Source organism: Balaenoptera physalus (assembly GCF_965194825.1).
Source record: "Balaenoptera physalus genome assembly, chromosome: 1".
Taxonomy (NCBI): domain Eukaryota; kingdom Metazoa; phylum Chordata; class Mammalia; order Artiodactyla; family Balaenopteridae; genus Balaenoptera; species Balaenoptera physalus.
In genome coordinates, this window is record NC_138882.1 from 190,720,164 (window position 1) to 190,746,636 (window position 26,473).

The following is a 26,473-nucleotide window of genomic DNA, read 5'->3' on the forward strand; positions in this document are numbered from 1 at the left end:
CTGCTCACTGTGTGTCTGCGTCCTCATCTGTAGGATGGGGGACCTCGTACGTAGTTGGGAAGTCTGAGAGAATCGATACGCGTAAACGCTTCGTGGCTAGGGCCTGGCAGGTGGTGGCACGTAGATGTCAGCTGCAGTAACCCCTGGGTGGGCAGCTCTGTGCCAGCAGGTCTGCCAGCTCTCCCTCGTGTCTCAAGACCAAGGGATGCAGCTTTGGTGCCGTTGAGGCGACCCAAGGTGTCAGCAGCTCTTCTAAAAGTGGGTGCCACCAAATGGGGTGAGGGCCCATCTCGGACCTGGGCAGGAGAAAGGACACTCGGGGGACCTCTCCATCTGCTGATGTCAGGACTGGCCCAGGGCCTCGGCCGGCTGGTTTCTCACCTGCCCTGTGTCCCGGCTTCCGGAGTCTGTGAGTCTGGCTGTGGGATGGAGAAGGGGAAGTGGGTGGAGGGAGCAGGGCACACGCTGATCTAGAGTCGGGAGAGCTTCTGTCCTGATCCGGCAGTGGTTTGGGGCAAGTCGCCGCTCTTCTGGGGGCCCAGATTCCTTCCAGAGGGTTGAGGAGGTTGGACAATGCGACAACCATTTCTTTCAAGTTCTAACTCTCGAAGATTCTAAGTCTGTTTCTGATGTATCAACTATTTCCACTCTGCCACGGATTTTTTTAAATGTCTCCCATTATTAAGCATGGAACATCTGACACATACCTGCCTGTCACTTTTTTTTTCCTCAAACAAAGGACTTTAAGTTCACAAGTGGAACACGTCAGCAGTTGAGGGAGCTGGTCTTCAGCCTATCAGACTCTTGTGAATGTCTCATTGTCACAGAGGCGGGAGACAAGGTCGGTCGCTGGGCTGCTTGGAAAGGATCAGAAACGTGTGTATTTGGGGGAGTTTTTAAAAGGAGAGGGCTTGTGCTCGCCCCACCCAGAGGCTGGGATCTGGATCATTGGTAGGGGAGGCGGGGATCTCCTCTCATCCAGCTCCAGGACCTCCAGGACCCCGCTTCCTTCTGGAGGCCACACCAGCCCCCGCTCCGCCCACGGCCCCTTCTTGCTCATGGGGCGATGTCCTGGGTCTCCCCGTCTCAGGACCATTGCTCCCACTGCTGGGTAAACAGATCAGCATCTCCACCATTTTCCAGGGAGGTGCATTCTGGGGCCGGATCCTAGGAAAAGCTAAGGAAGCCTGCAAAACGCTGGCCTGAACTGGCCGTCTCCCCAGGCGTGCTGGTCTTCCTGGGATCCCAGCTCTGCCAAGAGGCCTTTCTTCGAGGCTATGCCCCCTGCAGCACAGCTGACCCGCGTCTAAATGACGTGGTGGAGGAATGGGAGTCCGATGTAACTGATTTAGGAGGGAGCAGGACTTCCAGGCAGCCGTTGGGCCCATCTGCAGGATTCCCGCATTCCGGCCACAGCTAGTGGCTGGGGGCTGAGAGCCGTCTCCACTGGGTCTGACATCCACATACCGTTTGGCGGGTGAGTCACAGTTTGTTCCTGCTTTGGGACTTGGCACCAGTCCCTGCACCCCAGTGGGGAGCAACTGGGAGAGAGTTTGTCCCTGGGACTCAGAGCAGGTGTGGATGTCTCCTTGAGCCCGGGGCCAGGGAAGCTGCCTCTCTGGGGCCTGCAGACCTGTGGGATGGTTTTCTGGGCCAATAGCAGAGGGCAAGGCAGGAAAGGCAGGGCCCGGGGCTTTCTCTGGCTGCACGAGGAGGGGTTGGGGGCACAAGACCTCCTGGGCCAGGTCTTTCCTGTCCCAGCCTGGGGAGAGTCAGGGATCTGAGCTCAGAGACAGGCTACCAGAGTTTTCAGCCACTTCTCCGGGTTCTTTAAATTCACGGAGCTCCCTCCTGCCGTGGGGTCTTCCTACACGTGGTTTCCTCTGCCTGGAATGCTCTGCTCCCCTTCTCCTGGTATTAACGGCTGCCACACCCTTTTTCTTGAAACACTCTCTTCTCCTGGCCTCCCGGTGGTCACATCCTCCCCATCTTCCTCCTCTCGCTGGATGCTTCTCAGCCCCTTTGCCAGCAACTTTTCTGCTTGACATTTAAATACTGCGGGAGCCCATGCTTGACCCTGTGCCCTCTCCTCTCCTTTATCCACCCTCTTTCGTGGAGCAACTGCCTCTAGACCCATGGCTTTAAATTCCATTGCTGAGCTGATGACATCTAAATTTTATCTCCTTTCTGGGCCCCTCCTTGGCCTGAAGACTTTCCAACCCAACTGTACACTTGGCAACTCTAATAGGCTGTCAACCAGAATATGACCAAAACCCACTCGAGATTCCCTCTCTCCCACCTTCTTCAAACTCCTCCATCTCAGGAAATGGTCCCCTGTCCCCCACCATTGTTTAAGCCCCAAATCTAGGCACTACGCATCCTTCTCTTTCTCATCCTCCGTGTTCAAATCATCAGCAGGGCCCATGACTCTACCCCCCAAAAGTCCCCAAACTGTGTCTCTTGGGATTCATCGTCACCGGCCTTGTCGGAGCCACTCTTATCTCTTGCCCGCACTGATGCAAGAGCGGCCGGGGTGGTCGCCCTGTGAGTAGAGACACAATTCATGCTCCAGACAGCAGCCGGGGCGGAGGCGGGGTGGTCCTGAAAACATAACTGAACGTGTCACCTCACTGGCTTATAACCCTCCCACTGTCCTCAGGATAAAGTCCCAGCCCCCTGCCCTGGCTGATGGGCCCCCGGAGGCCCGGCCCCTTCTCCTTCCGCTGCACCTCCCCTTAGCCTGCTCACCAGGGCGGCCCCTACACACCAGGCTCCGTGTCTCCCAGGGAACTCTGTTCTGTGATTCCCTCGGCCTGGAACGTCCTTCCCAGGATCTTAGCGTGTGCATCCTTTCTGACATAGCGCCTCCCCAGAGAGGCCTCCGCCGGCCGCCGACCTCAAGCAGCCACCCTGGCCACCCTCTACCAGGCTGCCCGCGGTAAGTGCCCCGATATTTCCTCTGTGATGTGTTTGTTATCTTTCTCCCGCCTCTAGAATGTAAAGTCCACGAGAACGAAGGTCCCCCGGAGTCAGAGCGGTGCCTGGTGATGCAAGAAGGGATGACCCTCGTGGAAGGAGGCAAGAGTGGAGGCCAGGAGCCAGAGTAGGATGTGCAAGAACATTTGGGGCCGAGTCAGGGTGGTGGCAGAGGGGATGGAGAGAAGTGGGGGAAATTAGGGAGAGAAGGCCACTAGGATGGTGATGGGCTTGGGGGGGAGGTGGGCGTGAGCAGGGGGTCTCAGGAATGACTCTGGGTTTTCTGGGGTGGACTTTCTGCCGAGGTTGTAGGAGGTATAGGGTTGGGAGGGGGCGCATGGCAACAAGAGAACAATTGTGAGTAACATTTGGGACACGTTGACTTGCCCAAGAAAACCGGAGCAGCTATGTCCTGGGGCAGCTAGATGGAAGGTTCTGGATCTGAGAAGAGGCACAAAGGTGGACCTATCAGTGCACCTTTACCTTTACAGATGGTAAAGAGGGTCCTGGGCGGGGCTAAGCCCTCACGGAGAGTGGGCAGAGGGAGAAGGGAGGGGCCTGGAGACAGCATCCCAGGGCCTGCCGGGTCTTTAATTCACTGGATGACTTCCAGCACCTCGGACCCCAGGGACCACCTCCTCCCCTTGTGAAGCCCCCTGACCCTAGGCTCTGAGACCCCACCCTTTTCTGTGTCCCTCCGACTCCCCTGACTGCTCCTTCTCAGTCTCCATCACCAGCTCCTCCTTCTGGAATGTTCTGTTAACGTTCACGTAGCCTGCGCTCTCCGGGGCCTCTCTCTTCTCCCTCTGCCTCAGAACGTGACCTTATTTGGAAATAGGGTCTTGGTAATTAGTTAATTACAGATGTAACTAGTTTAAGATGAATTCATTGGATTGGGTGGGGCCCTAATCCAATGACCCGTGTCCTTGTAAGAAGAGAAAACAGAGACACAGAGACACACAGCGAAGGAAGACGCCATGTGACGGCGGAGGCAGAGGCTGGAGTTATGCTGCCACCAGCCAAGGGGCGCCAAAGGTTGCCAGAGGCCACCGGAAGCTGGAAGAGGCAAGAAGGATTCTCCCTTAGAGCCTTCAGAGGGAACATGGCCCCAAGGTGACCCATTCCTGCCACCCAGATCCATTCGCTGTGGCCCCAGCCGCAAGCAGCAGGAGATCACGCCTCCGGGGGACATCTGAGCACCAGGCCCCTTGGTTTCTGCCTAAGGAGGTCTAAGGACACCCACCCCCATCTGTAAGGATGTGGACCCCACAGAGCGCAGAGACACTGACTATGCGGAGGGAGCCTGTGCTTTGGAGCGAGGCCCTGGCTGGGTAGCTGCAGCTCAGACCAGAGGCCCTTCCTGCCACTCAGCTTCACGTCCCAAGTAGAAGACTGGCTCACTGCGCATCTGGAACCTGTGCTCCGCAACGGGAGAGGCCGCGACAGTGAGAGGCCCGCGCACCGCGATGAAGAGTGGCCCCCGCTCGCCGCAACTGGAGAAAGCCCTTGCACAGAAACGAAGACCCAACACAGCCAAAAATAAATAAATAAATAAATAAATTTATAAAAAAAAGACTGGCTCAAATCAGTTTCTGCCACTACCAACTTATTTCTTAGGTCCCCGCTATGTAAAGAAATACCCAGACACCCATGAGTTAACCCACTGGAGCGTGCCCCAGACCCCACTCTAGGTGAATGCCAGAAGATTCTTCTCAGTGCCCCTTCTTACTTACAGAGAAGACCCCTGCGTCCAAGCTTCTGAAGCTTCTTCAAAGTGCTCCCAGAGGCAGGAGGACGTGGGCCCTCGGGGCACTGACTTTGCCTGTGGTTCAAGGCACTCTCCAAAGTCAAGACCATTCACTGATGCTCTATGTCTGATCTAAAAAACTCTCCTGAATTTTGTATTCTACCCCATGAAACAAACTGTATTTGTTTCAGTAAAACGGTGGCATTTAAACTTCATTACAACTTAACATTTGCTCCTCTCCCCACATTATCTGGTAAAAGTGATACACTTTCTGTCTGGCTCTGTTGATGTTCTCCCATGTGGACAGTTCATCACGGGCCCAGAGGAGGGAGACCGGCAGGCGGGCTGGGGGGTCTGCAGGATGGAGGGAGCCAGGCCAGGAGGAGCCAGCAAGGTACACTCAACTGAAAGCTCTGGAGTGTCCTCACTGGAGGGAGGAAGCATCCAGAAGCTTCCCAGGGGCCATTCTCACGGCTGGAGTGGCCCCTCCTGCTGCCCCTGGGCTGCACCCTTGGCCTCTGGCTCAGTGTGTGGTCTCCCACTCCTGGTGGTTGGAGGCTGCTGTTAGAAACCAGCCAGCAGGGGAGAGGCTGGCAGGAGCATGGCCACATGCCAGGGACAGGCAGCTGGGAGGCGGTGGGGAGGGGGACAGAGCCGGGGAACATCCCAGCTACACATCTTCCATCTATTAGCACAGAAGGTTTGGTCACAGAAGGCCAAACCAGGAGGCCAAATCTTGCTTTTCCTTCTCTCCACTTCCTTACAGGGGGCAAGGCTCCCACCTTCCCACACCTCTAACCCGGAGCCAGGCTGCCCCAGAGGCTGGCTTGCCAGATACCCTCCTCTGGCCCCGGTGAGCTGGAGGACAGGCTGCCGGGGGTGTCCGCCCTGCCCCAAGGCTTCATATGCTGAAGCAGGCATGAGATGTGAGTTCCTGCTCCCTCCCTCTGCCTGAGATTACAAGGTCCCTCCCCCACCCGAGGGTGGCAGGAGACCTGCCCAGGTGGCTGGCTGGCTGAGCCCAAGAAAACTGCATCCGTGCATCTCACCAATCCTCTCACTCAGGCAGGAGGCTCAGCTGCCCGAGAGGCAGCTGAAAATAGAGTCTAAGAATAAGCGGCTTAGTCCGGTTTGGAGAGGGGCTCAGCTGGGTAGGGGTGGGCCCGGGCCTTGGGGAGCATCAGCTGGTTGCAAGGGAAAGAACCAGGTGCCCAGAAGTTCCACTCACCTTTCTGCCAGGGACAGGGATCTCTTAAAGGTGTCCTAGTGCCCTTGGCCAGATGTGCGCCCCACCCCGTCGCTCCAGAGCCGCAGGGTCAGGTGGCCTGGCTTTATTCTTTTTGCAAACACAGGCCCAGGCGAGGCCATCTAAGCACACAGCACAGCCTGCCCACGCTCAGCACAGCCCTGGCTGTTTGTGTCCACAGGACCCATGGCAGGCAGAAGGGACATTTCCCAGAGGCCCTCAGAAAACGGTCCCTGGGTAAACTGGCTGCTTGACTGCCTCTTGCCTGGAAGAGGTCCCATTGCGCCCCAGATGCACAGCTGACCCACCCCGGACCACTCTGGGGTCCTGATGCAAGAGGCCTGGGGAAATGTGTTCTGAATCTGGACCTCTGGGGGAAGAAATGGTGAAGCTGGTAGTTCCCAGAGCCCCTTGGCTAAAGGAAGCAGCTGTTCCACAGCCTGGGGCCCTTGCTGCCCCCTCCCCCTGGGATACTCCTTCCCATCCCTCTCAGCCTGACTGACGCCTGCTCAGGCTGGAGGTCTCAGTGGAAGAGTCACTTCCTCCTGGAAGCCTTCTTGAACACTGGGCTGGATGAAGCTCTCTTAATGTGTCCTGTGGGCACTTATTCACGCATGCATTCAATCCTTCATAAGACAAACAGGTGGCCCGCAAGCTGCCAGCCTGTAGGGCCTGTGTCCTCTAGAGGTCACAGTGCAGGGGCTGGGGAGGGTGGGCAAGTGCCCTAAGTTTGGGAGAAGCGCTGCAGCTCCCGAGACCCAGAGGACTGTGCTCCCCCCAAAATCGGCCTGGAGCGGGTAGATGCCGACGGCAGCGCCCCCTCCTCCCTGTTCTCCCTCCTCCCTCGTTTCCATGCTTGTCTCCGCCTTGATGGCTGTGTCCAACTGAGATTTTGGGGACACGGGGCCCCTGCGCCCATGACCCTCCGCGGGGACGATCGCCTCCCGCCCGGCCAGGCTGCTCAGACAAAGGCTGCGCCCGGGACAAAGGCTGCGCCCGGGACAAAGGCTGCGCCCCCGCGGCTGCTGCTGCGCGCGCGGATTCCATTCCGCGTGCCCCACCCAGCCTTTAGTCTGGCAAACAAATCCATTTTTTTAAACAAATGAAAGCTGAAATCTCTTCCCAAACATTTCTCCCCCTCTGGGATGGAGGGAGGGGCAAAGAGCGCCCCCAGGATGGCAAGCAGGGCGACGGACGGGGGTGGAGTGGGGCGGACCAGGAGCGCGCGCAGCGGGAGGCGGCCGCCGGCGCGAGAGCGCGCAGCCCTGGCTGCACGTCCCCGTTCTCTCCCCTGGGCTGGGGAGGGCCGAGCCGTGCCGCAGTCCGTGGGGCGGGCGCGGGCGCAACCCGCCCAGCGCTCCGCGCAGGGTCCCTGCATTGCAGCTGCGCCGGGCGTGCAAGCGTGCGTGTGTGCGCGTGTGCATGCGCGTGTGTATGTCTGTGTGTGCGCCTGTGTGTGCACGCGCGCCGCCTGGCCGCCGCACCCCAGTTCGCTCGGCGCTGCTGTCCCCTCGCCCCCTCCCGTTCCACCGCCGCCCCTCCCCCTGGCCGCAGGGCGCGCACCTCCACGTCCCCGCGGCTCTAACTGAGAATTTGCCTGGTAACCTTGGGGGCGGGAGGGGCAGAGCTGCGGAACGGGAGGAGAGGGGAGAGGAGAGGAAGGCTTCTGACAGTCTGGTCGCTGCAGCATCTTCTTCGACACACTTCTTCACTGCCAGGCCACAAGGTTGGCCAGAGCCCGGGGGACCTCCACCCTCTGGGCTGTCCCAGCTGTCCCCTTTGCACTGGGAGGATTGTGACCCTGGCGCTACGGCTGCGGTTCTGCTCTCCTCCCCCCACCGTTATTATGTATCAGGCTGGTGAAATGCTGGGAAAATGCTCCTTGGGTAGATAAGTCACTTGTACTCATTTTTGGGGGCGGGGAGGGGGGGATGGAAAAGAACAAGGAGAGGTTAGTTTTACTCTTCCACCCTGGCAGGGTGGGCGTCTCACGGTTCCTCTGCCCTGGCCCCCCTTCCCCTCCCACTATTGAAAGGATGCCTGGCCAAGCGCAAAGGGAAAGAGATTCATGGGGTCCTTCGGGGCCCCCATCTGCTCTCTGTAGGGGGGTGGCCCTGCCTCGTCCCTTCCCCAACTCCTGTCATCTCTCCTGTGTATTCTGCCAGGGGCTGGGGGGATGCTTATTTCAACTGGAGGCCTATGCAGCTCGGAGCTCCAAGTCCCGGCAGAGGGGGCCGCTGGGGAGCAGGTGTCCTGCGTGGCCGAGGACTGAGGGGTGTGCTTGTCATGAAGCAGTTAAGGTGGCTTCCCTTCCCCATGATCTCTATCATAGCATCCTCTCCTGCTGGCAGCCTCCTGGTACCGCCTGCCCTCTGGGCTTCCCGGGGGACGGCTGATGTTTCCTGTGCCCTGAGGCAAGGCACTGCCTGGCTAGACTTGGCTTTCTGAAGGGCTCCATCTTCCAGGCAGGTCCGACACTGACTGGTCCCTGCATCCCGCAGTGCACCCTGGTGAAGTGACCTGGTCACTGAGGGAGAGCCCGGGCTCCGCAGAGTTCCCTGTTCCCTTTCCCATTTGTTCTGCAAAACTGAAACCGGATTTCCTGAACGGGAGCCCCTGGTCACCCTGCCCTTCTCTGTTACATCCTGCAGGTCATCGCCACAGCGCCGGCTGGCTTCAGCCTCGGCCAGGGTGGCTGCCAAGGCCAGCCTGGTGCTCCCAGGCAGCCCCTGCCAGGGTGCAGATGCCCGCTGACCCAAAGCCACCTCTGGGAACAGCTCGGAGGGTTCAGTGGCCAGGGCGGCTGCCAGACACCCTGTCACTGCTGGGGCCGGGGCTGGGATGAGGCAGAGATTTACTACACACTGGGTGGCCCAGGAAAGCTGCCTAAGGCATGTGCCCAAGCCCAGAGAGCCTCCAGCGACCAGCAGCAAGGGGAGGTCTGAGAAGGGAGAAGACAAAGGGCTGCTGTGGATGGGGGAGGGGAGCTTAAGGAACTGACCCCCACAGAGGGCCAGGGTCAGCTTAGCTGAGACCCAACACCTTGGGCCGGCAAGGTCTCTAGCAAGGTATCCCACAGACGGGCACCTCTGCGGCTGCCCTGATACTAAGGGCGGGTGTAAGCCATCCCTCCACCCTGTCTCGGTGCCCAGAGCAGACCATCAGCTCAGCCCCCCAGGCCAGCTCCGGGGCTTCCCCTGGGCATGCCCGGGCCTGGAAGGGCAGCCTCTGCAACTTTTCTCTGCAGAGCCTCTGGCGCCCCAGGGGGTGCAGCCACTGCTCGGCACCCCGTTGCAGCAGGCCAGCGGCTCTCAGAGGAGCATCCTTGGCCATCACGTCCTGCCTCCCGCCTTGGAGCCTCTGGGGGCTCCCTGGCCCTCCGCCCTCAGCTGGGTGGGGGAGGGCTTCCATGAGAAGGTGTGGCTCACGGTTCCTACAAGTCAGAAGCACTCAACACACAGCCTTGAAGTCCAGGCCTTGGAATCAGAAAGAAGCCCAACCTGGGCTGCCTTCCCCCAGCCTCGCCCGTTGCTGTTGCCTCTGAGAGGCTCAGGGCTTGGTGATGGCCTCCAGGAGCTCCCTCTGCTTCTAGAAACTGCCCTGGGGCTGGGGCTGGGGCAGCAGAGGATGCCTGGGCCCTGCTGCCCCAGGTCTGTCCGGAGAGGGGCCTGTCAGCAGCTCAGGGGCTGATCTGGCCACTCAGACGCCCCGGCAAGCCCTGGGTCCAAGCTCACCTACTCACTCTGTCCCAGGGAAAGACCGAGATTGAGGGTGGCGACCAGCCGGTCCTCCCGAGGTGAGACTTGCACCCTGAGCAGCAGAAGTTAGGAAACGTGGTTGCTTCCTCGTTTTTCACACCTTGCACACAGGGTTCCCAAGTGTCCCTCTCCCTTGGGGCCTGGCAAGGTGACCCGAGCGCTGTTCTTACCGTCCAGTGACAGCCAGTCGTGCTGGGAGGATGGGAGTGTGGGCAGGGCCCGAGCTTTGTACTCAAACACCACTGAGTTGGAGATGATCTGGTTGTTGAAGGCAACTTGTAGGGTCACAAGACCAGTGTCATGGGCTGAAAGCAAAAGAAAGAGCTGTCAGGGAGGGAGGGGGGCGGGGCATGGGCACCCTCCAGCCTCATGTACCCACCCAAGGGCCAGGAGGACCCTCTCCCCACTGCCCTTCATGGATTAGCCCTGCCTGGGCCTGCTCATTCCTCGAGGTCAAAATGCGGGGGGGGAGGGCGTTTAGGTGCAGCATTTGCTTTGGGCTCCTTTGTGCTTATTTCTCTGTTTCACCTTTTCCGGCAAGCTTGTCCTGACTCACTTAGCATGGCCTTCTGTGTATTTTCAGAAGTTCTTCTGCATCCCCGATGAAGGCAAGAGCTTCGTCTGTGCCTGTTACCCTGAGCCCAGTGGTGCCGGGCTGGAGGCTGGCATAAACCTTGCGTCTACCCCCGACGCCTGGATGTCAAGCTTCGGGAAGACCGGCCCTTATGGGCCTCGTGAGCTGCTCTGACCCTGACACGGGGCTCAATGAAAGCTATTGGTTGAGTAACGCAGGGGACAGTCTCACTGTTCCCAAGAGGAGAGCCTACCCGTGGCAGAGAGACCTGCTTCATTTCTGGGGGTGAAGCTGCTTCTGGGGGTGAGGCCGGTGGGTGTATGCAGGCTGCTCTGCCCCGCCGGGCCTCAGCCTCTGGTAGACAGCAGGGTTCTGTGCTCTCTGCCCTGCTTTTCTGGAACCAGCGCCCAGGGCCTCCCCAGGACAGATTTCCAGGGAGGACGCACCCGGGGATCGTGTTACTGTTTGGGCTCTTGGTTTTCCGAAGCTTAGACTGGAGGAAGCTGTCCAAGTCAGCTGCTCCCCAGGGCAGAGTAAAGCTCTGGCTTCCCTCTGAGGTCTTCTGATGCAGCCCTCGCTGCCCACGGGAAAACCAACTCATTGACGTGTGGCCTCTCTCCATCCCAGGTATATGTGTTACGCAATGGTCCCCAGAGCAGGTCTTCGGAAAGTCATTGCCCCAAGATGACCAGTGTGTTTTTTTCCCTGTGCTTTCCACCCTGGTGTGGTCCCTCGGCTTCAGATCACAAGCTGGCTCCATGGTGGGTGGGATACCACTGGAGCTCCTGCCGCGCCTCTCTGGGCAGGGGGCCCCAGCCAAGTCCAGACCTCCCTAGGCTCTGATGGCGTCCCCAGGCAGATCTCCAAGCTCGTGGCCACTCGCCTTCCCTGGAGATTTGCCTGGTTTACCAAACAGGAGGGTAGGGCGTCAGCGAACGCCCCATCAGAGCCCACTCAGCTTTGCTCCTCTGGCAGTCCATCAGCAAGTCCTGGGTCCATTTACTTCTCTCCATCCTGATGGCCACCACGGTACCCAAGCTGCCATCATGTCTTGCCTAGATGCCTGGACTCCTGCATTAGCCTCCTGCCCAGGGCACCTTCAGCACACCTGCGACCTACCTGTTCTGCTGGGATGGTGTTAGGGTGGGGGGCACACTCCAAAGCCTCCACAGGAAATCAGCGGGAGTGTGTTGCCCAAGGGAGCCCTCCTCCTTAAATCAGGAAAGATTACCCCTCTGCCGCTTCCTATGGTTTCCCTGCTTCTTTCTTCCCTCCTACAATCCATTCTCCCACACACCCAGATTCATGTCTGAAAGACATAATTTAGATCAAGCCACTCCCCACTTAAAACTAATGGCTTCCATTGCAAGTACAACCTAAGCAGACTCCTTCTTATGACTTAGAAGGATGGACATGATTTGTTCTCTGCCATCTTCTCCAACCTAGCCATCTCCAACTCACCCCACCTTTATATTTCTTCAACTTACCAAACCTGTTCCTGCCTCAGGGCCTTTGCACTTCCTTTGCCCTCTGCCGGATGTTTTCCTCCCATTCTTCCCATGACCAGCTCCATCTCATCATTCAGGTTCCAGCCTAATGTCCCAGCCTGTGAGAGGATCTGTCCAAAGGAACGTCCCTTTTCCCAAGTTACCTTATCACATTACCATATTCTAGTGTTTTCTCCAGTTATCTTGGTTATTTCTTTGTTTCCTTGTTTGTTTTTTCATCTCCTACAGTAGAATGTAAGCTCTGTGAGAGCTGGGAGCCAGTCTGTCCTGATCACCTCTGTACGCCCAGGGCCAAGGTCAGTGCCTGGCCTGTTATGGCCCTTCAATACCTGTTTGTTGAGTGAATTGCTTCAGAATGCAGTGCACTTGCTCATCTCATTTTGAATTTCATCTTTTGCCTTTGGTGGCTCCCAGGAATCCAGCATGGGGCTGTCTAGAAGCCCCAAAACAAAGTCTTTTTGTTGGGGGGGGGGCTTCCTCCATCTTCTCCCGAGCCCAGGTTGCCTTTCCTGAATCCCAAGTCCTCCTTCACCACTGCTTCACCACAGCGCAGTGGCTTGACTTGGTTTTCTCCCTCCTGACCTTGGAACACTACTGGAATCTTGCAAGAGGCAGTTTCCATGCCTGTGTGTCTTCTGCGGCCGGTGATGGAGGGGGAGCCTCCCAGAGCCATGTTCTTGCTCAGGGTCGAGTCTCCCCAGCTGTTTTGCCTGGGCATGTGCACCAGGCCGGTGGGCAGGGGCCATTTGCACCCCCTGCGCCCCCTCTTCTCATGTCATTCTAGCTCCTCAGGTGACCTGGCTTGTGCTCCCAGGCCCCTGAGCCCTTCTTTTAGGTGAGGTCAGTTTGGTTCTGGCTTCAAGTGTCCTTTCTTTAAGATCAGCTCCAGGTTCCCCAAGGCTTTGGGAGAGCCAGGGAAGAGGCCCCTGAGCAGCCGGCATTGTCCCGCAGGGTGTGGCGTGTTTGCATGTCCAGCTCCTTCCTGGACTGAGAGCTCCTTGCGGTCAAGGTTAGGGTTAGGGGCTGGGTACATTCCAGGCGCCTACCACTGCCTGGCAAACTACTTGACGAATGAAGAAAGGAACGAATGCATGCAGCACCCACTGCTGTCTTACTGAGTGACATGTTTTAGCTTGGGCCTCAGAACAAGGATGTCCAAAAGGGACCCCCTCTTTGTGGTTAGGGGTGGAAGAGGGTGGGGCCCCCCCAGCCCACAGGCTGCCTGAGCCTCTCTGGGTCCAAGATGCAAGATGTTCGGGAAGCCTAAACCACGAGGAGGCATAGTGACCTGGGCAGACTCTCCTGCCAGCTCTGGGGACCCAGAGATGCTCTGGGACCAGGAGAACTGCCTGCTGATACCTAAACAGCCCTGGACCCCTCTCCCAGCTCCCCTCCCTCCAACCAGGACAGAAAGAGCAAGGCCTCACTCGTGAGCAGCTTCATGAATTGAGCCTGTAAGCCAGGAGCTTCCTGGACCCGCCCTCATCTCAGCCCCTCGCCCATCTGGCCGGTGGTTTTTACAGATGTAGAAATGGGGACTTAGGGAAGTCAGCCTCCGGGCTCAAGTCACCCGATGGTAACTGGCTGATCTGGGATGTGCATGACGTGACTGCTCTGGAACCCGGGATTAGCCAGGTCCTGGCCTGGGACACCGTCCAGACGGCACGCAAAGGCCAATCTTTTTCTTTTTCTTTTTTTTGGAGGGGTCAGATAACTCAGGACAGGCAAGGTCTGGGTCTTCAGCCAGGCAAGAACCAGGTACAGGAAGCGGCATCTATTTATAGGCTGGGCCAGTCCCTTTCCAGCAGCAGGTGATAAGTGGATAGTTAATAACACGCTGCCCCTCCCCCTACCTCACCAGTGGAGGTTGGGGGGCTGCGTTAGCCACACGCAGCCCCGAGCTGTGATAGGCTGACCCAGCCTGGCTGGCGTCAGGATGGCTGCGCTCCAGCCCCAGGAGGGCTGCTGGGAGCCTGGGAGCAGGGGGAGATGAGTGGGAGCCGGCCAGGCCGCTGGCGGGGGCAGGGCCAGCAGAGGAGGCCACCACAGGCACCAGCCCTGGCTCCCTGGGATGTTTGCGGTGCAGAGGCCGCTGCGTTCAAGCGGAAGCTGAGCACGTGAGCCCAGCCCTGGAGCAGCGGCATTCTGTGCCGGTGGGCTGCGTGGGGAGATGGAGAGAGAGAGAGAGGGAGAAAGAATGTTCCATGTCAGCTCGGGAGCCCCAGGCTAGGGGGATGGTGCGGAGTGAGGCCGACAGCTCAGGCTGCCTTAGGTTCAAGCTGGACCACCCCAGGTGAACCAGGCCCCTGGCACGGGCCAGCTCTTCTCCTGCCCTGGGGACCCCGGCCCCACTTCCCTTCCCCACTCCTAGTCCTCCACAGGGACCGTTCTCTCTCTCTCTCTGTCTCTCTCCTTTTTGTAGACTGCAGATAACACGGAGTGGGACCCTCCTCCCTCCCCACCCGCCTCCTCGTCTGCCTTTCCGTCCATCATCTGGGCCAGCTGGACGGGTCGTCCCTGGAGCTAATGATGAGTGTGAGGGGCCAGTCAAGGGGTCCCCCCAGCACCAACCCAGGGAACAGAGAACACGAGCATGTTCCTTCATGAACACCCACCCCCTTTTCAGGATGTGCCAGGCACTTTTCGAGCCCTGGGGGACACGTGGTGACCAAGAAAGACACAGACCCTGTCCTCACGGAGCCAACAGGCCAGTGGGGAGGAGGTGATGGTCAGAGGTCAAGGGCAAGTTGACCAGACAGGGACACCAAGCTGCGTGGACAATGATGGGCCCTGCCCGAGTGACAGGGAGAAGGTCAGAGCCGTGGGGACGGCACCCGGGGCCTCCGGGCCCTGAGAGCGAGAGGAGACGGCGTGCCAGGGCCTTCTGCTGGCCATGGGGTGGCTGGCGCCACCAGCCTCTCAAAGGGGTTTGTGTGGGTTATTCTCAGTTTGACACCCCCTCCCCTGCGGTCTGCCGGGCCTCCTCCATCCCTCTCTGACCCGCTCTGTGCCGCAGGGGACCGGCCCCGTGGACCGCACGGCCTGGGCCCTCTTGTTCTCGTGACTTCTGTGTGGCTTCAGCTGTGCGCGGCATGGGCAGCAGGGAGAGAGGGCGGCCTTGTGGCCCTGACCCCAGACGCAGCTCCTTTTGGGGCCCTTCCGCCTGCCTGGCTCTCACCAGCTCCTGTGACCCTTCGGGTGGAGGGTGAGGAGAGCTCCCTGCCGTGACCAGTCCTGGTTGTGTCACCCGGGCGCATTGGCTGTCTAAGCAGTCCTCCATCAGGCTCTCTTCAAAACCCAGCCGAGCTCACCTGTGCCCCCATCTATCATGCTAAGGGGGCCATGAGTCCAGAACAGATGCCATTATGCTAGCGGATCCGGGACCCACTCCTTCACCGTGGAGGAACCCGAGGCCCAGAGTAATGACACCACTTGCTCCAGGTCACCCCCTCCAGGCCGACTCGGAGTCCAGCGCTCTGGGGCCCCGCGGCCTCTGCGGGAGGCGGCCTCTCACCTGGGCAGTAGCAGCGGAGCACCCCGGGCTGAATCAAGGACGCAGGCACTGAGATCTGGTCGAACAGGCAGCTGTAATTATTGCTGGCTTCTTGCCACGGGCCTGTGATGAGAACCTTCACTCCTCCCTGGAGGGAACAGAGACCAGCGGGGGGCGGGGGTCAGCCCCAGAGGGAGGGATGAGGGACAGAGGCCCCCGTGGCTGCACCCCCAGCCCATGTGCTCGTGGAAAATGCAGACTGCCGATTCCCATAAGCCCTACTTTTGAGAACCACTGTTTCAGGACTGTGGCGGGAAGAAGGGCCCCAGCCCTCCTCCCCCGGGTGCCTCAGGGGCCCCCAGATGCTCCTTGCCTTCCTCAGCTGGCACCCAGCGCGGGGGCCAACAGTTCGGATCCCTGACCCCCTCCTGGAAGTGGAACTTTCAGCTCCAGGCAGAAGGGAGCACAGAGGTTTTCAAGCCTTTCCCCCCAGGATGCACCTGAGAACTGGCCGGGGGGACCCCTGAGAGGAAGCGGAGGGGAGGGAAGGGGCTTTCTCTGTCATTTGCTTGTGGACAGATTGTGTGAACTGAGCTATGGAAATGGGCTTGAGCATCTTAGTGGCCTCCAGGGACTGGACGTCCTGGCGGGGAGATGAGGGGAGACCCGGGATGCCCAGGGTGTGGTGGGGATAGCCAGGGGAGGGGGCAGCGAAGGGGGGGGCTGGATGAAGAAGGTGATGAGAAAGAAAGCAGAACAGAAAATTGGAAGGAAGGCTCAGAGCTGGAGGGGCTGAGGTTGCCATGGTGGCCAGACGGCCCCCTCACTGTGTACAGACACGGTACACACAGGCACTGATGTGCTTGCAGCCTGGCGGGGCTGCAGCTGCTCCCACAGGGCGAGAGCGGGGGAGTGGGGGGAAGGGGGATGCAGGAGTGGGGCTCAGATGGCCTTGCTCAGCTCAAGGGGAGAGGGCCCTGCCCCCCAAGGATCCCAGAGGCGCCCAGGCGCAGGACAGCACAGGAAGGGTACAGGTGCTCCCTGACCTCTGGCTGGAACCAGCCAGGGCAGCCACAGAGCAAGGAGGGTGGCCTTATGTCTCGGGGCCCTGGGCAGTCCTGTTCTATTGTCCGAACTTAGTGATTAATAGCAGCCTGTCCTGCCTGATGTGGGCAAGGAGGTGTAGGTGCCCTACTCAGAGCTCAGACAGCTGAGGGGAAGGCCGGGTAACTGAGTCAGGGAGGCCTGCCCTGGGGGTGCAGAAGGTGGGGTGGCTGGCCTTTCTGGCTCTCCTGGTTCTCCTCGGGTGGGCCACCCCGGCCTCCAGCCTCCTCTCCTGGCAGGGGGCCAAGCTCTGCCCAGGACAGGGTGGAGAGCACCACCTAGTGTCCAGGCAGGAGAAGGTCGAGCGGCGCGCCTCCTGGAGACTGGGGCGGGGGTGGAGGGGGTGAGGAGTGCGGCCTGAGGCCCTCCTTCCCCTGCTTCTCCAGGCCAGAGAGGCCAGACCCTAGCTCTCCCGCTGCTCCTAACGCCAGCGAGACGTTCTCTCCTGCTCAGTCACACGTTCTTGGGTGACCTGTCCTTGGCACTGGCCCATCCGTGCTCTGGAGGGACCCCGGCCTCGACACAGGACTGGCTATTGAGGCTGCGCACAATGTTCCTGGAAGCAGACCTGGCCCAGGGCTGGCCTTGGGCATCAGCAGTAGGAGGGGCTGTTTCCAGGGATGAGGTGGAAGTGGGTCCCTCATAGCCCAGCACAGGAGGGAGATTCGCCTATGGAAGGGACTCTCCCAGACTGGAAGGCCTTCCACCTGTGCTCTTGGATGGGCCTTCCTTCTTCTGCCTGGAATGGCTGGAGAAGTCATCTTACTGCTAGACAATCAAAGTTTGGAGGGTAGTAGACAGAGCTTAGGACAAGGAGCCAAAGGCAGGAGGCCTGCCTTTGCCCCTCATAGCTGTGTGTCCTCAGGCAAGTGGCCCAACCTCTCTGGGTGGCATTTGAACTTTAAGGACCCTCTGGCCTTGACATTCTTTGGTTCTGATATATGGCTCCGCAGAGAGATTTGGAGTTCTGTCGGAGTGGCGGGGCTGGAGCCAGCATCCTTGGGCCCACAGGCTGGGAGTGGGTTCCTGGCTGGGAGATGTACCATATGGCACAGGTAGAACCTGACTTTGGGATGCCTGGGGGCACCAGAGGCCAGCTCAGGGCACGATCCGCCCTGGATCCTGGGCAATGGAAGAGCAGTGTCTTCAAAAGGCCACAGACAGTTACTCCGTGAGAAAAAAAGAAAGAAAGAAAGAAAAAAACCCCCAATAACCCCAATCAATAGCTGCTAGCATGAAGCCAGGGCTGCTGTGAAGAACAAAGGACTGCAGAAATTACTGGAGAACATCAGGACCTTCGCCATGGAAACTGCTGCGGGAGGGGCTCAGCATCCATCAGTTCAGGAGATGGTTTCCATGGCAACATCGGCCTGGCTGTGCTGAATTGCTGTGATGCGGGCACCTGACGGCTCTAATTGCAGCCTCCTGTGCCTGGTGCGGCAGGAGCGTCCGTGGAGGGAGATGACGCAGAAGCGTTTGGGGGAGGAGAGGCAGCAACACATGCTATCTGAGGTCTCTGTGCCCTGGGAGCCCTGAGTAAAGGACCTGGATTTCTGATGCCCCTAGGGCGGATCCTGGGGGCCCAGGGGCACCTCCAGCATGTGTGTGTGTGTGTGTGTGTGTGTGTGTGTGTGTGTGTGTGCGCGCGCGCGCGCGTGCAGGTGAAGAGGCAGACAGAGCAGAGGGGAAGCGGGAGCAGCCTGTGGTGAGGGAGGGATGCTCAAGAAGAGACAGCAAGATGGCCCTGGCCTTAGCATCCCTGCGAAGTGAGTGCCTGGGCACCCTCGAATTTTAGAGCTGGGTGAGGGTGCTGAGCAACTGGCTAGATCCGGGCTCCTGACACAGGTGGCAGGCAGGCTTCTTCCCAGCAGAGAAGGGGGGAGGGCCATGCCCGCCGGTGGGGGCGGTGCTGTGAGGAGAGAGGAAGGACAGGGGAGAAGATGCTATCCCCTGCAGGAGAACCCAGGAGGGGCAGCCCCTGCTGCTGGACTGGGTGTGGGAGGACGGCGGGGAGGGAGTGGCCGGCAGAGCCGCTGGGGCCTCTACAGAGCCCTCTCCGAGCAGCCACGTTGGGCTCCAAAGGGCCCAGCTGGCGGCATCTGCGCATTTCCCAAATCAAATTGAATTTGAGCTGCTTTTGTTTCTGGGTAGCTGGAAGCAACGAGAGCTTCTGGAAAAGCAGGGCTGGCCGCTCCCTCTGCGAGGTGCCCGGGCCATCTTTCCTTTCTCGTTCCCATGCCGCCCTCGCGTGGCGAGCTGCTGAACTGGCTTTCTCCGAGGTACAGTTTAGGGATCTGCAGGCCGGTGCTCGGATACAGGACAGAGAGGGCCAGGCCTGCCAGGAGCCCCTGACCAGTGCCCGCAGGTCCCAGGGGCTGGAAGGAGGGCCTGGACCCGTCCAGGAATGTGCACTCAGCTCGCAGGTTGAGTCCGGGCATAAAAAGCTCCTCCTCCCGCAGGACACGGGCGCCGGGGTGCCTCAGCGCATCCTGAGGAAGGACCAGATCTCCAAGGTCGGAGGACTTGGAGGGCCTTGAGGCCGCCCCTGCTCAGCCACTTACAGATCAGGACACCGAGGCCCAGGAGGCAGGCCTGAGAGCCGGTGCCCCGACTCCCAGCTCTGACCTCCTTGAACCCCAGTCCCAGGCCTCCCTCCCAGCCCCTCTGAATTGCTTTCTTAATCCCCATGGGGAGCCAGCTGCTGGGCTGAGCTGACCTTTCACCCCAGGGGATGGGGTCACAGTGAGCCGCACCAAGAGGAAACTGAGTCAGTCTTCTGGAGTCTTGGGGGTCCGTGGGGGTAGGGGGAGTCCCTGGAGGTGGGTGGAAGGGGCAGGGTTGCTGGAGCTCTTCGCTCAGTCCTGACAACCCAGTGAGGAAAGCGCTAGCATTGCCCCAATCTTAGAGACAGGAAAGGCAACGACCTTGCCCGAAGTCACCACCGGCTAGTAAAGTGGGGGGCAGGATTTGAATCCAGACTGTGCCGCCCCAGCCCCGTGCTCCTCACCAGGTCGGGCAGCCACCTCTGGACCCCTGAGCTGGGAGGAACCTGCTGCCCGAGGACACGGTGCACGGGCAGAGCTGCTCTTACACCTGCTGTATTTCTGGGATGCTCCTGTCCCAAGCGGGGGCCACTACCTGGGCTGATGTGGCATCTGAGAGCTGGAGGCGTTCATACGCAGCCTCTTCGCCACGGCCGAGGCAGGAGGACACGAAAAGGAGCACAGTGGGCCGTGAGTTGGGATGGCCACAGAGTAATAACCAATAACATAACAAGAAACTATTGATTACTTCCTACGGGCCAAAGACTTTACCAAGAAGCAAGTACTATTATCACCCCCACTTGATAGGTGAGCAAACTGAGTCACAGGGAGGGAAAAATCACAGCAGAGCCAGGAATGACACCCAGGGGTGCCCCCTGAGACCTGCCCTCCACCCTGGGCCTCAGTGTCCCCTTCACCAGGGCCCGGGGGAGACTGGGAAGCCGACACGGGCTCTCAGAAATGCTGCACTTCTCAGGGAACCCCGTTAACCTTGTCCCAACTCGGGCCTCGTGCTGGGAGCCCCTGCCAGCGCCTGGGGCTGGAACGTGCACGGGTTTAGCCAGCATCCCTGCCCTGCCCGTGTCGGAAGACCTTCTGCGGGGTCTGCATCACCGCCCTGAGGTACCCCATGAGCTTCAGGGCCTCTTAGGAGCACCCCGTCCTTGGTGTTTGGGGCAGCAGCCCCTGCCCTAAAGTCTAGGGAAGGTGGCAGTGGAGCCAAGGGAGCCGTGGGCAGCCATCTCCCAGGGGAGAAAGTGCCGATCTGGGCCCCAATATGCTGCTCTCCAAACACCTGGCAGGCAGACTGGGAGGGGTCAGGGAGCGTGTCCTATTGGGCAGCAGGAGGTTAGGGAACACTCGGGCCACTGTGTCCCCTTCCTACGCCATTCTACTTCGGAGGAAAAGCAAAGGTTCCTTCCTTAAGCACCTGGGCCACCGTGGCAAGACCTGGGTCGTCCTGCGGTCCTGGGCTTTGGCGCAGTGATTCTCAACGTCAGATCTCAGCCCCGCCCGGAAGGGAGACGGACTGTGGGGTGGGGGGATGCCTTTGATTTTGTAGAGGCTGGATATACCACCAAAATCTCACAGATGACTCTTTGGAAGCTGTACCCTCCCTCTCAATTTGATGGGAATTTGTTTTTGCTTTGTTTTGTGAAACAAATCAAAAGCAATGGAGGATACAGATGGGCTATAGTGGTGATTTCCAAATTTTTTTCCAGCAGCCCTAGGATGCTTTTTCGAAAAAAAAAAAAAAAAAAAAAGGCAAAGCAAAACATAGGTGGAATCTTAAGACATCAGCCAGGGGACAGCGGTGACAGCAAACATTGATCTGGCAGAGTTGGGAGGGCCACCTGGCCTCCGAGGAGACCCCTGATTTTAAAGCTACTTGCTCCTGTGAGGACTGAAAACACCGCTTGAGAGAACTGGGGGTATTTCGAGCACCGTGGGGACAGAGGGAGGGGACACCTGCAGGGTCCAGAGCTTCAAGGGAAGGGCAGCCACACGCAAACGAACACCCCTTGCTGGGTGCTGGCGGGTGGGCAGGTGAGGCTGGTGCGGGAGGCTACGGCAGTGACAGCTTACCTCCGGGTAAGACCACTCTGGGGAGTAGTCGGTCACCATGAACACCCGTCCGCTCTGCTGCAGCATCCCCAGGGTGCCCGGGGCTGAGGCGGCCGAGACCACCTCGGCAACGTGCATGTAGGCCATGGTGCTGGCCCCGCCCTCGGCGCTGCTCAGCTGCAGGCTCCCCTGCTGGGGGCTGCAGCAGGGGATGCACATCTCTGCCTGGGTGAAGGGGGCACGGGCCCCATCCTCCGCCTGCGAGAGCGCTGCGCCATCCCCCGACACCAGCTGGTGCCCGTAGATGGTGCCGCTGCCCCCCTCCACGGAGATGAAGTCGTTGATCAGGTCGGAGAACTGGTTGCCGAAGGAGATGTCGAAGTGGTCCAGGCTGAGCTCCATGTTGGCGGCGTTGCCCAGGCCGGGCTGGGCCACAGGGTAGAGTCCCTGCACCACGTTGCCCGGGAGGAGGGGGACGCCGCCGGCGCTGCGGATCACGCCGGTGGGCTCGGGCTGCAGGTAGTGCTCGGAGCTACAGGCCTGCAGCTCCCCGGACTTGATCAGGCCCTCGCCCCCTTCGGCCACCTGCGAGGTCTCCATGGTGACCTCCCCTTCCGCCGCCATGGCCTGGAAATTGGCCTGAAACTGCATGAGGTGGAGGGAGGAAGTGGACTCGATCCGTGTCTCCACGTGGCCGCTGCAGGAGCTGGTCTGTGACGACGCCTCCGTTTTCACCGTGGGCATCACGAAGGTGCCCCCAGAGTCACCCAGGCTGCTGTGGGCATTCTGCTCGATGGGGAGGGGCTTGCTGGCGTCCTGCAGGAAGAAGCTCGGGGAAGGGGTCTGGTGGACGTGGGGGCCCGTCTGGCTGAAGCTGGACGTGTAGTCCTTGTTGGAGTCTATCGCACTGAAGTCCATTTGCTCCAGGGTGGTGCTGGGGCTCAGGCCGCCGCCCGACGGCAGGAGGCTGGAGCCCGCGCTCAGGGTGAGGGAGCTGGCCGCCGCGGAGGAGGAGTAGGCCTCTTTGGCCATCTGCTGCTCGAAGGAAGTGTCCTCGGTCTTGATCTCCTTGGTCAGCACGGTGGTGAAGCTGAAGCCCCTCTCCACTGGTGGTGAGTGCCGGACGTTGGTGCTGACCATCTCGGCTTTCAGGCCTCCGCCCCCGTACGTCTGGCCCTGCTTCGGGTTATTGAGGAAACAGTCGGGGTCAAAGTTCATGGTGGTTTCTGGAATCTTCCGGCCCCCGTCGAGGGTGGTGGAGAGGACGAGCTCTTCGGACACATTGGTGGGCAGCATGGACAGGCTCTCCGAGCTGCCCGTGGTAGGGAAGGTGTACTTGTGGCCGTCGGAACTCACGGCCAGGACGAGGCCCTGAGAGGCGTCGGGCGACAGGAGGTGTTGGTTGGGGCCTGCGGTGGGGGACATGGTGTACACGGCCTCGTTGGTGACCTCGGACATGAACACCGTGGCGCTCTGGGACAAGCTCCCCATCACGGAGGCCACCGCCATGCTGGACACGCCCGTGACCACGGGGCTGTCCGCCATGTCCGGGTCGCTGTTGAGCCCGCTGCTGATGGACACGGGGGAGCTCTGGGTGGTGTCGGGGACCTCCACCTGGTTGGTGGAGGAGACCTCGGTGCTGCTTTGGTGCAGCAGTACCGGCTTGGCCACCTTGCCGTTCCTCTTCTCGCGGCTCAAGCCCTTGCCGTGGCTGTGCTCGTGCTTGCCCTCGGATACGTCGTTGTGCTGCACCTCCGCGTGGCCCCCGTACCCCCCCGTCCGCGGCTCCACCTTCGGCGAGATGATGCGGTGTTTGGCACTGTTACACTTGTGGTGCACGCTGCTGCCCGCTCCTGCGGAGATCAGAAGCGCAACACGCGCACGCACACGCACACACGTGCACACGCACACACGTGCACACGCACACGCACACACACACACGCAGAGTGTCAGAGCTAGGACTGCAGTGGGCCCCGTCCCTGAGCGCTGGGGTCTGGCAGAGCCCAGCCTGGGAGTCCAAGCTGGCCCTGGCCCCTCGGGGCTGCCGTGGGACAGACCCTCAGGTACTCAGGCCCTCTTACCCCACCCCAGGCTCTCAGGTGCCCTATGCAACCACCCTCCGGACTGGGGGGCTTTGTCCCTGATGCTCTTTTCAAATAGTAATTGAAGAGCCCCAGTGCATAGGAGGCGGGGAAGGAGAGGCTGGGGAGAATGTCGTACTCCAGGAAAATGCTTCCCACCTTCCGAGGCGTACTCACTCACTGGAATGGCTCAGTCTGGGATGGTGGCCGGGGCCTTCTCCCCTCCCCTGAAACTTTTCACGCCTGTTCAGGCCACAGTGTCCCAGGAAGCCCCTCTGGGACTGAAAGCCGGTGGTTGATGGTAGGGGGCTGGGGGTGTGGTGGGTAGAGAGCAATGTACTCTCCCTGGACTAGCTCTTAGGCCCCAGGACCAAAGAGGGTTCTAGACTTTATTCCAGAGGCAGAAAGGTATTTGGGGCCACCCCCCACTCCATTTAGCTAGCCCGGGCCTATCCTTGGCTCTTTGTGGGATGAAATCCTTCTAAAGACCTGAGCAAGGACCCAGCCCTAACCCCCAGTTCAGTGGCAGAAAAGAAAGAACCTCAGGCTCTGAGCGTTTCTGAGCAAGTTGCACTCAGGGCTCTGCCCCCAGGCCTCCACTCCTGCGTAATTTTCATTCCATCTGATAAGGGTGACTCCGCTTTTGATAAAAGGGTGAATTCTCCCCTGATCCTGTTACAGACTCACCAAGATTCCTAAATGCATGAAGACTTCGCAGAGAAGTGACATGACCCTCTAATGGAAATAGCTAATTAAGGCAGCTAGGGAGTAAAGAACCACATTTCCAAGAGCAGATACCATTATCGGAAACACAGACACATCGGGACAGAAGATGTGGGACGCTTTACATTCTTGGAGGAGACAGAGGTGAAAGCAAGAGGTTTCGCTTGAGTGGTCCCACTGACTCAGGGCTGATCTCCCAGAAAAGCCTGTGTCGGCCCGGGGACCTGGGCTCCTGCTGCTGATGCCCGAGATCCCAGGGCCCGGAGGGCACCTGTTACGGGTGGATGTGGACAGAGACCCAACCCTGTGCACTCCTGACCCTGCTGCCCACATTCCTAGAGGGCGCTGCCTCTCCGGAAACTGCTCTCTCCTGCCTGAAGTGGGCTGCCCGCCGGCCCCGCCGGGCAGGACGAGGGAGAGTTGCCCTGGGTGCTGTGGCCTGGCTCCTGGCTGCCCCCTCTCCCCTTGTGGTCCTCACACCCACTGCCCAGCAGCGCCCCCTGTGCCCACGCGCCCGCCGGGGGCCACCCCGCTCACCCAGGCTGCCGGTGCAGAGGCAGTTGTGGGTCCGCGGCTGTGGCTTGGTCTGGTGGCTGTCAAGGATCTGCTGCACCAGCTGCTCGACCGAGAAGCCCGGGCTGCTGTTCCCGTTGCTGCAGGTCCACTTGATGCCGTGGACTGTGGGGAGAGAGGCGGGGCGGTCAGCGGCCACGCCTGCGGGGGGCGTCCTGCGAGGGCCGGGACCGGGGCCCGCCCTGAGCGCGGCCCCCTCTCTGCTGGGACGCCGGCCCCAGGCACCGTGAAGTGATGGCCGTAAGGAGTGGAGGAGCGAGAGAGGAGGGTAGAGAAGGGAGGCCCAGGCTGCCCCGCCAGACCCCGCTCCCCTGGGGACCTCAGTGCTCCCCCCTCTGCCTCCTGCCCTCCTTTCCTGTGGCGCATGGCGGTGGGGGGGGGGCAGTAGACGGCCCAGGGAGTTGCTTTTGTTTCCGCAAAGTCCAAGTACATCGGGTGGCTCTTCAAGGGGTCCTGGAGTGGAGGGGACAGAGAGCAAGGATGGGGAAGGGGAGGTGCCGGAGGCCGAGGGACCTCCGCAGACCGCAGGTCGTGGAGACGTGGAGACGTGGTGGAGGTTGGGGAGAACGGCTCCCAGCAGGATGGATGCCCAGCCCCGGCGGGTGGCGGAGGGGGAGCGCTTCAGCCTCCTGCTCTCACCAGACTTCCCGGCCTCGAGGGATGGCAGATTGGGCACAGTGGGTGCCCACTGATGGCCCGCCACCCGGACGGCCGCCCTGGCATTTTGGCTCCACCCTCCTCAACCCTGGACCCCTGCTGTCCCTGGTGTTGGACTGGGGGACCCAGCATGACTGAGGGTGGGCTCCCCACCTGCCTGGCAGGATGGGGCTGGAAGTCTAAAATAACCGACTTGCCTGGCTGGGTGTGTGGGCTGACTGAGTTTCACGCCCGCTTGCTCTGCTGTGTTCTCTCAGCTGGAGCAGACCTGGCTGAGAGGCGGGGGGCTGAGCCTGGGCAGCCTCTCTGGTGGCTCTGGGGGGCCGGGTCCAGAGGCAGTGAATCCACAGCCCCGGGGCTGGAGCTGGTGCCTGGGGCTTCAGGAGGGACCCAGTTCCCTACGAAGGGGGTGGACGGTGGGAGCTGGTGGTCTGAGAGGAGGAGCAGGGCATCAGGGCACAGGGTCAGGTTAGAGAGAGGCCAGGGGCTTTGCCAGTGCAAGAACAATTTGCTTTCTCCTGATCTCACGTGGACTCCATGGGAAGAACTGTCACAACTCGCAGAGCCTGCCTTTGCTCTGTGAGGGGCACAAGGAGACACACAGGGAGAGTCTACACAGCGGGTAGGAGCTGGGTTGGATTCAGATGTGGATTGGAGTCCAGGTTTTGTTCTGTACTTGCTGTGTGAATTTGGCCAAGTCACTAAACCTCTCTGAGCCTCAGTTTCCTCATCTGCAAAACGGGAATACAAGAGTATCTGCCTCACAGGGTGGCCCGGAGGAAACCCAGTCTCCTGCCTGGCACTCTGTGTGGACCCCGCCAAGAGTAGCTGTTGTCATAACCATTAATGTTGATGATGGCAACGACAGCCACACACCGCACGCGATGCTGGCCTTGCCCTGCAGCTTGGCCGATGCTTTGGGAACAGGCCTGGGGAAGGCAGCTTCCTGCTGTGAAATCCACAGACGGCTCAGCCTTGGAACGCTGCAGGGAGAGCTCCACGGCGCCGTCCGTCTCATGCCCCTGCTCCTCAACCGCGCCTTCATGTAGAACTTCAGTGGTTTTTCAAAGAAAATCCCGGTGTGAGGGTCGTGATCTGCTGGGAATCCCCCGAGGGCACCGCTTTTCTTCTCCGTGCACTTGCCCAGGTGTTCGCCCACGACCCTCGCCTCCACTCCATTCTGATGAGGCTCTGGCCCCTTGGGAGGTCTTCCGGGCTCTGCGGCTCATTTCTTCAAAAGCGCTGGGGCCCTAGCCCGGTTCCTGGTGGTCCCGAATTCTGGCGGGTCATTGAGAGGGGATGGTGGCTGAATGGCTTCTGCCTCGAGCTAGCTCAGCTGCCTGGATTTGAAGTCGTGGGCGCCTGTTTGGAGCCCTGTATGATGCGCATGCCCAGGGGTTGGGTGTTTGCAGCCCACCTTTCTGCA

The 26,473-nt window shown here is 60.1% G+C and overlaps 1 protein-coding gene across 16 annotated transcripts in view; it reads right to left on the reverse strand.

Annotated features, from left to right (window-relative positions):
* CAMTA1 (calmodulin binding transcription activator 1) overlaps nt 1–26,473 on the reverse strand; it is an 899,438-nt gene that overhangs the window by 67,882 nt on the left and 805,083 nt on the right. For all 16 annotated transcript variants that reach the window (XM_082467637.1, XM_082467635.1, XM_082467634.1 and 13 more), the window contains 4 exons: nt 24,355–24,495; nt 21,035–22,866; nt 15,324–15,450; nt 9,898–10,032 (listed from right to left, as the gene is read on the reverse strand). In XM_082467637.1, coding sequence (XP_082323763.1) covers nt 9,898–10,032; nt 15,324–15,450; nt 21,035–22,866; nt 24,355–24,495 — 2,235 coding nt within the window. The remainder of the gene's footprint in view (nt 1–9,897; nt 10,033–15,323; nt 15,451–21,034; nt 22,867–24,354; nt 24,496–26,473) is intronic.